This window comes from Pararge aegeria, chromosome 10 (assembly GCF_905163445.1).
Source record: "Pararge aegeria chromosome 10, ilParAegt1.1, whole genome shotgun sequence".
Taxonomy (NCBI): domain Eukaryota; kingdom Metazoa; phylum Arthropoda; class Insecta; order Lepidoptera; family Nymphalidae; genus Pararge; species Pararge aegeria.
This window is the reverse complement of record NC_053189.1, coordinates 17403513-17419051: the sequence shown is the minus strand read 5'-3', so window position 1 is coordinate 17419051 and position 15539 is coordinate 17403513. Positions and strand designations below refer to the sequence as shown.

At 39.3% G+C, this 15539-nt stretch overlaps 1 protein-coding gene across 3 annotated transcripts in view; it reads right to left on the bottom strand.

Moving 5' to 3' along the window:
* LOC120626701 (cadherin-87A) overlaps positions 1-15539 on the bottom strand; it is a 74837-nt gene that overhangs the window by 22972 nt on the left and 36326 nt on the right. For all 3 annotated transcript variants that reach the window (XM_039894331.1, XM_039894330.1, XM_039894332.1), the window contains exons 5-13: positions 8157-8288; positions 7286-7411; positions 6762-6896; positions 5634-5826; positions 4911-5023; positions 4285-4482; positions 3603-3755; positions 2763-2950; positions 333-495 (exon numbers count right to left, since the gene is read on the bottom strand). In XM_039894331.1, coding sequence (XP_039750265.1) covers positions 333-495; positions 2763-2950; positions 3603-3755; positions 4285-4482; positions 4911-5023; positions 5634-5826; positions 6762-6896; positions 7286-7411; positions 8157-8288 — 1401 coding nt within the window. The remainder of the gene's footprint in view (positions 1-332; positions 496-2762; positions 2951-3602; positions 3756-4284; positions 4483-4910; positions 5024-5633; positions 5827-6761; positions 6897-7285; positions 7412-8156; positions 8289-15539) is intronic.

Below are 15539 nucleotides of genomic sequence, written 5' to 3'. Positions count from 1 at the left end.
TGAATACTTAAATGCCAATTGAATGCCACATCGAAAAACAAAATCAAACGCAGACGAAATCGCGGGCGACAGCTAGTAAATAAATAAATATGCTACGACACATCGCAATCCAGCCCCAAAGTAAGCGTTAGCTTGTGTTATGGGTACTCAGATGACTGATGAATAATATACATAAATACTACTAATTTACATAAAAACCCAGACATTGAAAATCATACATGTCCATCACATACATTTTCCAGTTCTGGGAATCGTACCAAGGCCTTGGACTCAGAAAGCAGGGTCGCTGCCCTCTGCGCCAAGCGGCCGTCAAATATATTACAAATATTTACTTTATATTGCAAGAAGTAATCTTTTCTTGTCTCATAGTCAAGGCACGGCGCTTGTCCGGGCCTGGGGCAAGGTGCTACTGTGATAACACCGCTCCGATTGTCCACGTTGAAAAGGTCAGCACCATTGCCAGATAGCTGGTAAACGATGCCTTCTGTGCCAAATCTAAAACAATATTTAAACATCACAAACCGGTAAAAACCTTGATTGAAGTATTCAAATAAAAAATCAAAATTCATTTATTTCAAGTAGGCCTAATATAAGCCACACCACCGGTTCGGAAGGCAGATTCTACCGAGAAGAAGCCGGCAAGAAACTCAGCAGTTGCTCTTTTCCAACATCAACAATACATTTTAAATTTTAACATTCATTTTTCTATCTTGTGAGAGATGAAAGCGGAGCCGGATGCTTCCAAGCAATGTCTTTAAGAAATTCATTGAGGTATAAGTAGCGGCACGAAACTCTAGCGGCGACCGTTATTGCGCAGAAGTCTAAAATAAGGTATCATGGGGAATCAGAGGGTCGAGGGGAGGATGTGCGTATCGTTCGCAGGCGCTTATTGGCTCTTCAGTCGTATTCCGTCTCCCGTACCGATACGACACCCCGCGCACTTCGTATTCGCGTATTGTTATTACTGTTAATTTCTGTTGTTGTTTTAATGAATGTTTTTATTTTTCTATTCCCCATAAACTTGTTAAAAATTATAGCCTAGATAACAAGAAATCTTTGGAACTTGAAACTCTAAAATGACAAACACATATACTCACACTCAAACATGCATTTACACTACACACAGACACACACATTACAATTAAATAATATCATTTTCATTGGATAATAATCATTACTTTATTAGTTAAAGTAATGATTGTATTGCCTGCGCGACAGTACCCATGCGCAGCTATCCCCTCCACGTTTCGTTCAGCGCTAGACTTACTTGCCGCGACTTGTACCCATTGAGGTATTTGAACCCTGAGACTTTGCATCATTTATGCAAACCCCATTACTATTAGTACGGCAAAAGTCATATTGATCACAGATGACTATTTCCGTACCGTGCACCAATCCGCACTGGGCCAGCGTGGACTGTGGACTTAACCCATTCTCACTGGTCACCCGTGCCTTGTGAGCCGGTAATGTGTTGATATATTGGTACTTCTGTTGATATAAAAAAAAAAATCGGCACTTATTACGATATCAAAGTCAAAGTCAAAAATATCTTTGACTTAACAATTATTCATTGTAAAGTCAACATCTTTTCGGGATGCTCTGGTTTCGGGGCGAAACGTGCGTAGAGGGTACATTGCCGAAGATCTGTTTGTTGTGAAGTTTTGAAGAAATTATAAATTACACCATACAGTTTCTCCTGCTTTTCGCAGAGTATAGCAAATTAAGCTTAATTTTTATAATATATCATGGATTTCCGCAAAGTGACGCCTGTTTCCATTCAATATTCAAAAATATCTTTATTCAAGAAGGTCCATAGTAGATGGCACTAAGGATGCGTACATTACTTGAAAAATGTGTACATATTATTTAGATCGTTAACTCGTTAACTTAAAACTAAAGCTAAGGGGTTCCAAACGCTTCCGAACTTCTAAGAAGAAAATTATTAGAAGAGCATCCTCGATAAAAAGTAGCCTATGTTACTCTTCTTCTTTCAAATAACTTATTGTCAAAAATCAAGTCAGTCCGTTGCTTACTGGTTTTAACAGTGCAGCCAATTATAATCTTAAGATGAGCAAATACAAACCGACCAAACTTTAAATGGATCATTTTCTTTTCTTTAATATATGAAACAAGCTAAATAAACTGCTGTGATGCACGACAATCCTGCAAATATGTATGTAAACTAAAACTACATGGTTTAAATCTTGCATACATCTAGCATCTAGCGATTTTAGTGAAAACTGTTAAATAAGGATCGGTTTTCCTACGAGCTATGAAGTCCATTAAATCCGATGTATACTATCGATATTTTCCACAATCTATATCTAATCTAAAATAAAAAAAAAATAAGGACATTTTTAAACTAAGATTTTCGTGGTTAATCAACATTTCTTAAATATAGTTCAACGGGTACATACCACGATAATATTTTTGGATTTGTCTACCCAGTTGTATGGACCGTGGCTATGACTTTTGTTGTGGGCTTCTTAGACCAGGACGCGTTTGGAAACCTCGTAGCTTTAGTTGTATGTTTACGAATATGGTTATCGCCATCATCTCACTACCGTGTCATTATCATGTACGCATCAAAAGTGCTAACTATGGTTACTTGAATAAAGATATTTTTGACTTTGACTTTGACGGGACTCTTAGTCCCCGTTGTATTTACCCGTTGATAAACACTATTAAAGAAATTGACAATATTTATAAAACACTTGACAATATTTAAGAAATAAGGAAGTCTATTGTAAGGGTAAAATTACCTTCCAGTATCCCTGTCAGTCGCTCTGATAGCAGCAACCCTGGTGCCAGCAGGTGCTGCTTCGGCCACTGATGTAGAATATGGTCCATCAGCAAATTGAGGAGCGTTATCATTCACGTCCGTTAACGATACTGTTACACTTGCTTTCGAGGATAGACGCGGTGATGTGTGAAGTTCTTCGGCAATTACCTAAAAGGAGTTTATTCTAAAGTTTATGTTATATAAATATATAAATAAATATAATAAAACAGTACACACATCGCCATCTAGCCCCAAAGTAAGCGTAGCTTGTGTAATGGGTACTAAGATGACTGATGAATATCTAATAATAGATATACATAAATACTTATAATGTACCGAAAAACACCATTTAAAAACCGTTCATGAAAATCACACAAACATTTTCCAGTTTTGGGAATCGAACCCACGGCCTTGGACTCAGAAAGCAGAGTCGTTGCCCACTGCGCCAATCGGCCGTCAAAGTATACTAATATTATTACAATACATTTTTGTGACAAGAGCAACTCCGTTATTTGTGGGTGATTTTACGAAGGCTTTTGATACAGATTATCATATGAAATTTGCGTTCCAGATTTTCTATTATGTATAATAAAATCTGTATATTATGTATAATATACATTATTATACGTGTGTTTGTAAATTACACGAATATGTATTAGATATATATTTAATAATTCAGTTTAGGTATTTTTAATCATTTTATTCGAACTGGTATACGACAAGGGGCTTTGGCACCATATTTCTTTAATTGATATTTTAATGTTAATGTTATGATTGATAAGTTATATTAGCCTAACAAAATATTTTTAGTTTACTTTACCTCTAAAATAAATTTCCTCTGGTTCGGATCTTCATAATCCAAGCTTGAATTAAGTCGCAGAGTAACAGTAGCACTACCTGTTGCTGTAGAAGGTTCAACAATGAACGCACCCATCTCATCCGATAAACGAAGAGAGAATACGGAGTTTAGGCCCTGAAATCGACATTATACTACATTAAGAAATTGCAAACTTTAAGATGACTTGTGAATTTGAATAATAAAGCTTCATGAATTATATGCCCAAAAATATATATATTCGTAGTAACTCGACATAAAGCAAACAACGCTCGTTAGTCCGACCTTTTCTCTATTACCAATAGAGTTCGTAGAGTACGAATTCGCATCACTGATTGATGCTACAGTAACATAAAAGTTTAAAGAGTATTTTAGACGTTATCAACCATATTACTCGTTCGATAGATACCTAATTCGAATTTGATCCGATATTGCTCCGATGAGAGCAGCTGATGGCAGAAATGCTATTGCGTTGAAACTTACTGTAAAAGGATGTTCATTAAACCCACTTAAAATCAGGGCCCCAGATTTAGTTGGCACAACATTGACGTGGTATATTGTTAAGTAAATATATACAACGTATCACCCAAGTCAACGAGACAAAGAAACACTACACTAATCAGAAGCTGTAGCTGAAAAAATGCGAGGAAATAAAATTTAAACGAACCACATCAGTATCAGTCACGACCATATCCAGGTTGGGTAGTGGCGTGCCAAAAGGCAGACTCTCTGGTAGCTCTACACTATACTCGCGTCTGTTGAATCGAGGTGGCTCATCATTCACGTCCTTTATGGTGATTGTGACAGTAGCTAGTGTTGATGTAAGGTTGGAGATTACTGGTACACCGTTTACGATTTCACTCGCCTTTAAACATAAAAGAGACTTAATTTAAAATCTACCAATCACTATAATTAAAATCGAAAAATCTAGCATATGTGATTTTAAGTACTATACTCATTGGAAGGACCAGCGCGCACACAAACCTAATCTTGCAGCATGTTAATTGCGTACGTTCGTATGTATTGTATAATCGCATTTTTTGCATGACAAAAAAGGACTATGGATGGTTGCGGTTACAGAAATACGCGAATTTCATGCACTTAGATTATTGGTTACTAAATAACACGTAAATTATATAAAAAAATATTTCATCTTATAGTTGAGGCGATCTTTTTTAAGTGATATATTTTATTGAAATTTGAGAGAAGCGCTTTTTTCCAAAAAAAAAAAAATTAATTTCTTAAATATAGTGCTTTTTGAAAGAGATTAAAATTATAAGCAGAACAACTTACCCTAACTGTGAGGTTAAGGGGTGATGATGGGTCGGCAAGAGCTTCCCTGTCCAAGGGCTTTGCAGTTTTCAGTTCACCCGAGTTACTGTCCAACCAGAAAAAGTCGAGGGGATCTGTGTACGAAAGTATAAGTCAATACAATGGTTTCGGTGTCAATTCCAAAGTCCTGGCTAAAAATTGGGTGGCTCCATAATTTTCTGGAAAACAAGTCTATACTAGCCTAGTTCAGAAAATGCTTTGACCTTGACGTCTCAGATATTATAAGCTTGGAATTCCATTTTTTATCGCCGCGGTAAAACAGGCAGCAAAACAGAAAAATTTTAGAATACTTGGAACGGTATCTACAAAATATAAAAAATTGCTTACAAGTGTCAATTTGTGTTTTATATTATATAATAGTTGAATCCAGCATGGCTAGCATGGGCAGGAGACAATTATCACCCGTGGAAGGGATAAAAATGTATCTTCCCCCACAACTTTATCAACTCTCTGAGCATTAATAGCAAGAGCAAGTGAAATAATATCCAAATAATTTATATGTTATAATAAACTTCTCCTATTCTATGTACGCGTGCTTTAGTAGAAGGACACGTTAATAATCCCCTGCCAGGGGATATAATCGGGGGATATAATTGTTGTCTCCTGCCTATGGTAGCTCTGCTGGAGACATAGGCCAAAGGCGGGCAAAGTTGCGGGCTCTAGCGAGTGTAAAATAATACATACTAGTGATGAGTTCCAGTTTCACGTCTCTGGGTTGGGCGCGGTCGGCGTCACGGGCTTTTATGATGAGGGCCACGGTACCAACCGGTGCGTCTTCCGACAGAGAGCCACTTAGCGACCCGCTAAATACAGGCGGTGTATTCTGTACATCCACTACTTTGACTTCTACGTGGGCTGTAGAGTTCAGCTTACCATCCTGGAAACAGAAAATGTTGATAGAACATGGGTAGTTCTTGTATAAGACTTGGTCATCATTAGCATCATTGTAACCTTTGATTCGCTGGATGACGTTTGTCCACCTTGTAACTAAACCAAGTCGTTCCTAACAAAGATCTCTCCGTAAGGTTTCATAATTTCTTAAATAATACTGGCACATGATCATCCAGAGGCTAGGACCCCAACCTTGTTGTCCCATAATACCTCAAGACTTTTAGAGCGTCAGAAGCAACGAGTTCACAAAACTAGATCACCTTAAATGGCATAAAAATAGGACCTAGATAACCACTAGATCCCGTTATCAACATAATGTCTCCATCTCCTCATAATTTAAACTTCATAGCATATTGAACTTCATCTCCCTACTCCAGGCATTCATATCTCCGTTAAACGGCATAGTGGATTCACTATGAATCACTCCTTCCTCTTAGTACATGAAGAAGTCTTTATGGTACCATCAATATCTATCATATTGAATTAATGGTAGTTGCGAGCCCCAACTCACGCATCGCAACGGTGGACTCCTACCTGATCTCGGACTAGAAACAAGTCGATTGTGAGTCCCCCCAAAATATTGTTTATTTAGCAAGTAGGGTAGATTCGTTACAACCTTCTCGGAATCTAGTGTTTTGCTTTTGTGGTGTCCCCTATGGAGCGGCTTGGGACCCTAACGCCCATCGGTCCCCATAAGGATGTAATCCCCATTAAGTCGCAAAGTCAGTCTGTCTCCCGGGCACCCACGTGATATAATTATTGCGAAACATTTCAGAGAAGTTCCTCTTCATATCAGACTCATTACAATGAGAAGGTCTAACGCTTTTTTGCATTCTAGTCTTATACCTTCAGGTGTGTCATCGTTTTACCCAATTTAGGACTTAAACTAATTATGCAAGTACATTATTAATACAAAATTACCGTGGCATAAACTTGAAATTGGTAGAACTGTTTGTCGTTGTAATCAAGCTTCTTTCTGAGTACCAGTGCACCGCTATATTGGTTAGCGGTAGACTGCAGGCTCACCACCTCAAAGATATCACATGCTTCTGGCCACTGCAAATAAAAATAAAAACAATAATCAGCTGGGTGATTACATATCCTACAAGAGGCTTCCGACAGTGGTAAATCTCGCGATCTTACGTTACTTTTGCATACGAAAAAATATAAAGTGACCTTTGACAGCAAATATTGCAAGATTTAGGTACGCCTGTCGCAAGACTCTCTGCCGAACATGGTTTTATCTAAAAAAATATTAGTCCAAAACATACCTTGAATACTTTTATATACATACTAATTAAATAGTAATTAACTCCCAAAAAACCTTATAACACTAGTTTTAAGTTCATGAATATACCGATCAATTATGGAAAAAATGTCTATGGTTGCTTCATTTTGCCTGAACTTCTTAAATAAAGAAATTTATTTAATTTTTTTGTAATTACTTGGTCGTTAGGAACGCATCCAACTTCTAAGCTATCTCCGACAGAGTCTTTGTCTTCAACTTCAATGGTGCTCAAAATTGTTTTGCCAATCTCCTCGTCTTCTGGTACATCTACTTCGTAAGGACTCTGAAATAAATCATTTTGAACACATATTTATTTACGGCATTCACTGGAGTTGGCGCTAGTAATATATGGAACAAAGTTCTCAGAAGTGTGATTTCTCCTTTCGAATAATATATTCTCCTTAATTTAAGGCATAAAAGGAGTTGTTACATTGCGTCTAGACACGGAAATAAATTGGTGATATCATTAGAAAAGTGAAGGAAACCTTTGTGGGACTGAGTACCTGAGCCTTTATACGCGTAACATGATAGATACGAAAGGTTATATTTAATTTCCATTTACATAAGTTTAAAAGAATGAATAAAAACACATCTAATATATTGAGGTTACTTATACTATTGATGATTTTTCTAATGACGAGGTTGCTTTGAAGAAAGACTCTCCGTTTTAAGCTCACAGAAGATGACTGTGAAATTGTAAAATGATGTTGGAAAAGAGCAACTTCCGAAACGGTGGTAGAGTCACTACAAATATACATACTTGACGCTTCAAAAGTGCTTATATTATGTTACTTCATCATCATCATCGTCATCATCTCGACCAATTGACGTCCACTGCTGGACATAGGTCTTTTGTAGGGAGTTCCACAATGCACGGTCCTGGGCCGCGTGCCTCCGGCGGCTCCCAGCTACTCGTCTGATGTCATCTGTCCACCTCGTTGGGGGCCGACCTACGCTGCGTTTACCGGTACGGGATAGCCATTCCAGCACTTAAGACTCCAACGTCCAACGTCCATTATGTTACTTACATTCTTAAAAATAGGCGGGTTGTCATTTTCATCTAAAACGATGACCGTGACAGGTTGAGTTTGTAGCAAATTATTCGACTCGTCTGCGTGGACGCTTTCTATTGAGACTAGAAATTTTATGGTGTCTTCTTTCTGTAAAATAATAATTTTTTTTTTCATATGTGACCCGACATTTTAGGGTACATGATCTTTCATCATCACTATCAACCTATTACTGGGCGACTACACGTGTCTATCACAATGAGAAAAGATTAGGTAGTCCACCGCGCTGCCCCGGTGCTGTGTGGTGGACTTCAAAACTCTCAGGCTTGAGGTTTTCTCACAATGTCATTTCACCGGTGAAGCAAGTGCAATTTTAATTGCTTAAAACGCACATAACTTTAAAAAGTTAGACGTGCTCTTAAGGTGAAGCGGAAGTCCTAACCACTGAGCTATCGCCGCCAATGATCTTTAAAGAACATTATATACATGTGGTCCTACTACCATCTATTGTGATCCACCTGTGGTCCCACTAACATCTAATGTGACCAACCTTTCTACCCAGCATGGTCATTACTGGCAAATTCAGCCGTGGCTAGTTACCACCCTACCGACAAAGACGTGCCACTAAGCGATTGAGCGTTCCGGTACGATGTCACTTAGAAACCGATTAATTGTATTGGTTAAATATAACTTCCATACTGCCTATCAGGTTGGCTTGCTACTAGTGGCGTGCACTTCATACATGCAGAAAAGCACTGCATACCCTAAAAATTTTGTATTACTCATAAAGAGAAAGGATTTTTCCACTTTATGCCAATTTCCTTAATTATGCATACCCTGTTCAAAAACCCTGTGCACGCCACTGTTTGCTAACATCTTAGACTGAGCCATCACTTACCACCAGGTGAGATTGCAATCAAGGGCTAACGTGTAGTGTAATAAAAAAAAAAACATCTGTTGGGAGAGGTATTTAATCCAGCCCAGCTGTGATACTTTATCATCATTACAATCATCACATGAACCCAGTGGCGTGCATAGAGGGTATGCACAGGGTATGCAGATGATATAAAATTGAATGAAATATCCAGTACGAGTTATAAATACTTGAGGGTAGTATTTTTATAACTCTCACAATGCCTATCCTTGTGTTTATTATAACTCGTACAGGTGATTTTCTTCATTCTATATCATCTGCATACCCTGTGCATACCCTGTGCATACCCTGTGCATACCCTGTGCATACCCTGTACGCACGCCACTGCATGAACCCATTACAGGCCCACAGCAGAGCACGGGTCTCCTACCACAATGATAAGGGGTTAAGGCCGTGGTCCACCAGGCTGGCTTAGTGCGGTTTGGTGGACTCCGCACACTTTTGAGAATATTATGCAGAACTCTCAGGCATGTAGGTTTCCTCACGATGTTTTCCTTCACCGTTGAAGCAAGTAAAATTTAATTACTTAAAAAGCAACTTAGAAAAGTTACAGGCTGGGATTCGAACTCAGCCCCCCGATAGATTAGTCGAGAACCTACCCACTGGGCTATCACCGCTTCACCTAAATGGTAAGGATGATTTATAAATATATAATTAATAATATATATAACGGAGGCCGCGGAGGCACCTCATTATCGTGGGCGAGTTCTTCTTCTTGATCCGATTGCATAATTGTGGGTACTCGGGCAAATAAACGCGAGAAGCTAATCACATGATTTATTGCACACAATATTTCCACTTCGAATAATAATTAACACACTGTAGTTCACACAGATATCACTTTTAAACACTTTGTAAATAACTAGGTAAATAGCACTATGTAGCGAACGATGGGTTTGGCGCGGCGGTGTGACTAGAGACCATGCTCCACTAAGCTCTCAACAACCACTGTCCACCGGGCACCAGCCCTACTCTAAACAAATCGTCAACCCCCGCCACACCAACCCCACCCAGGTTTGAATGTCAAACTCAACCGAACGATTGAAGTCAATTGAGTGATTAAATAAACTAGAACAAACAATACCTGAGTTCGCACATAGACGGCGCTTCACAATTTTGTGTAGTACAATTATTTTATAACAGATGGCGTTCTAAATAATAATCACTTTAATTTTAATCTCCGACACGGCCAGAACTGACAATCACACGTCCTCGTGTGGCAGTGTATCTGTCGACAAAAAAAAGAAACATTTGAGGCACCTTAGTTACAAGGTTCGGCCTACCTGACATGTTAATCAAAATGAGGCAACGTAATTCATCTGTACACAATTAATTGTAATCAAAATCATTTGTCTGAATGAAAAGTTCCACAAATCAAAGTTGATCAAAATAACAGCCACATAGCCATACATCAAAGAAACAATAATTGCTTAATCGTACAACATTTAGCCCAACTGCCACATAGGCCAACACAGTAGTCTCCACGAGACCCAAGCAACACCAAGTTGCCGATCGTAGTCTCCACTGAGACCCAAAGCAACACCAAGTTGCCAAACGTAGTCTCCACTGAGACCCAAAGCAACACCAAGTTGCCAAACGTAGTCTCCACTGAGACCCAAAGCAACACCAAGTTGCCAAACGTAGTCTCCACTGAGACCCAAAGCAACTCCAAGTTGCCAAACGTAGTCTCCACTGAGACCCAGGTTTCACCGCATAGTCGGACGCTCATTACACCAATACATAGTTTGGAAGCGACACGTCCGATGTCTGTAGCTACGCCTAGCCAATGTGTACGTTTAAGCATCCTCATCAACATGTTCGTCACTATCGTCATCCAATTCTAAGGGAACTTCACATTCAGGCAACCTTCGGAGCCTGTCGTGAGCGTACTTGTAAGTACGATTACCAGTTAAAGATTTCAGAAGGTATCTGTCACCATCAAGAATTTCAATGACCTTAAAAGGTCCCTTAAACTTAGGATCAAGTTTAGTCTGGTTGCGTTCTTCATTTTTTAACAAAACATAATCATTAACATTAAATTTTAAGATTTTAGCCTTAGTTGCATCAAACCTAGCTTTATCATAATTAGAGTTTTTAGTTATGTTCTGGACTGCCTGCTCTCTTACATCAGAAAGATCGATTTCGACCTCGTTATTATCAGGACTCAATAATGATAACGGTCTCGCTACACGCCCTATTAAAAGTTCTAAAGGACTCGATTTTGTCACGCGACTGATCGTACAATTGATAGCAAGTTGTACTTCACCAAGTGCGTCTTGCCATGAACGCTCGCTTGTCTCTACCGCAGTAAGCATCCCTTTCAATGTACTCATCACACGCTCTACTTGGCCATTGGCTCTACTGGAGCCAGTTGCTATGAGGTGTAATTTAATATTGTGAGAATCGAAAAACTCTCTGTACTCTTTACTAGAAAAACAACGACCTTGGTCCGCAATGACACGAACCGGCGTCCCAAACAAAGAAACACTTGCTTTAAGAGCTTCGATAGCATTTTTAGCATCTATACGCGTGGTATGGTTTAAAAGAACGAATTTAGTAAACGCATCAATGTGCACTATCACATACTCCTTTCGATCACTTTTACCGCTTAATTTACCTGTGATGTCCACGTGGACTGTGTGCCACGGAACACTTATTTTTGGTATAGGGTGTAACTCTGCCTGTACTTTTCCAGAACTAGTTTTGGAAAGTACACGTCATACAATTTTCAACAAATTTACGGACAAATTTAGACATCTTTTCAAACCAATAGTGTTCAAAGACTTTCTCAAGGGTCTTCTCCCAACCTAAGTGTACGATAGACTCGTGTACCTGATTAACAACAGACCAGCGGAACGCCCTAGGTACTATCGGCAAACAACGAGTACGACCATTTCTTTGTACTTTACGAAACAAAACACCTGAACGTAATTCGTAAGTTTTAGCTATCTCTGTAGGTAGTTCTTCAGCTTTAATCTTATTAACGAGCTCTAGAATTTCGGAATCGCGTTCCTGCTCTGCAAGTAACCAATTATCGGATAGAGTTGCTATGTCTACACGTTTCTGTTCTACATTATTTACTGTAACTGGCCTAACTGGAGCAGAAGGCTCGTGAAGGTGATTTCTAGACAGAAAATCTACGTGATTCATCCTTTTACCTTCTCTATAAATAATAGAGAACTCAAAAGCCTATAAGAAAGCCCACCACCTGTGGACTCGGGGGTTAAATCTATCTTGTTACGAGACATTTTTAAGGATTGACAATCTGTGAGTACGGTGAATTTACGACCTTGCAAATAATGTCTAAAATGTTTTATAGCATTAACCACTGCTAGGGTCTCCAGCTCATAGGAGTGGTATCTAGACTCTGGACTAGTGGTACGTTTACTAAAGTACTCTACTACGCGTAACACACAGTCCACTTTTTGAAAGAGAATAGCACCGTAGCCATCAGCGCTGGCGTCCGTGTGCAACTCTATGGGATAGTCAGGGTTGAAAATCATCAGTACCGGTTTGTCACTTAAAATCGCGATAATTTGTTGCCGAATATTTTCATGTTCTGGTTTCCAGTTAAGCTTACCGTTATCAGTAGTCAAAGAGAAAAGTGGTTTCATTACTTTAGAAAAGTTTGGAATAAATTCACGGAAATAAGAGGCAAGTCCAATAAATTGCTTTAATTGTTGGATAGTTTCAGGGGGAGGTAGCTGTGTAAGCGCTTTAATTTTAGCAGGATTGGGCTTTACTTGTCCTGCAGATATTTCATAACCAAGATACTCGACTTTACGTTTGAGAAAAGAACACTTTGAAAGTTTTAGAGAAAATCCACATTTGGTTAAAGTGTCAAGAACCACACGTAGTCCTTCGAGACCCTGATCGATGTCTTGTGATGGTATCATAACATCGTCGATGTAAATAATAACATACGAATGTACTAAGTCGCCAAGAGCTTGAGTGACTGAACGTTGAAAAACGCTAGGTGCATTGCGTAATCCAAACGGCATTGTAAGATATTCAAATTGACCGTCCGGGGTTACAAATGCAGTAAGCTCAACGCTATCCGGATGTACTTTAATTTGGTTAAACCCACTGGCACAGTCTAGACACGTATAATAATTAGCCCCACATAAACGCGCAATTTGATCCGAAATAATAGGTAAAGGAAAGCGATCAGGAACCGTGTTGCTGTTTAGTTCTCTATAATCCACACATAATCGCTCTGTACCGTCTCGTTTTTTAACTAATATTATGGGACTCGAAAAAGGTGAACAACTAGGTTGGATAATACCCGCATCTAACATTTCATTAATTTTATCACGAACTAACTGTCGTTCATCAGGCGAAAGACGGTAAGGACGACGTTGAACCGTTTTATTAGGATCTACTAAACGAATCTTTAGTTCTCCGGTTGTGACCCTTGAACGTGGTAAACCGTTAATAAAAGCATCTGAATATTCTTTAAGCAATGTCAATAGCCGCGGTTTATCCTTAGCTGGTATATCCGTATCAATATTCGTAAAATCAACATCCGAATTAGAAATACTACATTCATGAACAATCTTACACTTTGAAATAGAAAAAGTATCCGCAGTTATCGTAATTGAAAAACCAAGCTTTAAAATATCACGACCTATCATAATTTCGTAATGTAAAAACTCATCAGATATAACGTGAAACAAAATTTCTAAACTGTGACCGTCAATCGTAACTGTACTTAAAATTTGCGATTTACTATCAACACTTGAATTTCCAACACCGGTAATATTAACGAGTTTATTATAACGCACACCTGATAACCTATTTGCAAAACTTTCTTTAATAAGAGAGCATTCGGCACCAGAATCATAACAAAATGAAAACGACTGACCTGATTGATTTAATCGACCGGTGACTGGACGAATCTCACATGTATCCACGCGTCGCCGCTCAGACGCTACAAGAGCGCTGCCGCCGCCCGCGGCGCTACGCGCGCTGCTGCCGGCTTTGCCAGCGCCACCGCTGCCGCTCGATGAAGCACACTGAGTGGAAATATGGCCTCTTTCACCACATCGGAAACAAACCACCGATTTGCTTGATTGGGAAGTCTTGTCAGAGTTGGGTTGAAATTTCTTTGTAAGATTTTCTTGATATTTCCTTTTTCTACAAAATGTTGCCTTGTGGCCCCGGATTCCACAAAATTTGCAGCGGAAATCATTCGACCCTGTAGGTTTGAATCGCTTATTCTCAGAACATGAGGGTAGTTCATTATCGTTGTTTTGTTTTCGTTTTAGAATAGAAAACGCCTTTAATTCCTGTTGCAACTTGTTACGACTGGTAATATCGGTAGTGTAGGCTAGTCTCTGCAAGCGATTATCAAATTGTGCTAAATGTGCGTGCACGTAAGACACCGCTATCTCCTCAGTCTTAAGATCTTTCCACGCTGTCATAATCGTAGACATAAGACGACTTCCGTACGCAGCTAGACACTCGTTTTCTTTCGGACGACTATTATTCAAATTAATTAAGGTTGCAGCTTTGGTTTCATTACTGTCGAATCTCGCTAGAAAAATGTCCTTAAACTGGTCCCAAGTAATACCGGCGTAAGAAACTTGCGAAAGCCACGTAGATGCAGTTCCTTTCAATGCCTTACTCAAAGCAATCACAAGCGCACCACCCTGGAGAGGCTTCTCAGACAAACAGAGGTCTACAGTGGAGCACCATGCCCGTGGATCCGTATCGTGATGTTCAGGGTTGAAATCAGGCAGCGATAATTTCGGCGATGAGGGTAGTTTAATTGCCTCGATTAACTGCTTCATATTTTGGTTTTGTAAGTCCAGTAATGCACTCAATAAGTCATCAGGCTTCTCCGGAGCCCGAGCCGATCCCACTTCTGATAACGGAGGCCGCGGAGGCACCTCATTATCGTGGGCGAGTTCTTCTTCTTGATCCGATTGCATAATTGTGGGTACTCGGGCAAATAAACGCGAGAAGCTAATCACATGATTTATTGCACACAATATTTCCACTTCGAATAATAATTAACACACTGTAGTTCACACAGATATCACTTTTAAACACTTTGTAAATAACTAGGTAAATAGCACTATGTAGCGAACGATGGGTTTGGCGCGGCGGTGTGACTAGAGACCATGCTCCACTAAGCTCTCAACAACCACTGTCCACCGGGCACCAGCCCTACTCTAAACAAATCGTCAACCCCCGCCACACCAACCCCACCCAGGTTTGAATGTCAAACTCAACCGAACGATTGAAGTCAATTGAGTGATTAAATAAACTAGAACAAACAATACCTGAGTTCGCACATAGACGGCGCTTCACAATTTTGTGTAGTACAATTATTTTATAACAGATGGCGTTCTAAATAATAATCACTTTAATTTTAATCTCCGACATATATAATATACAAATTTTTCTGTCTGATTATGTAACCTTATGAACTTTACCAGTGGCGTGCACTGGGTTTCTTACCA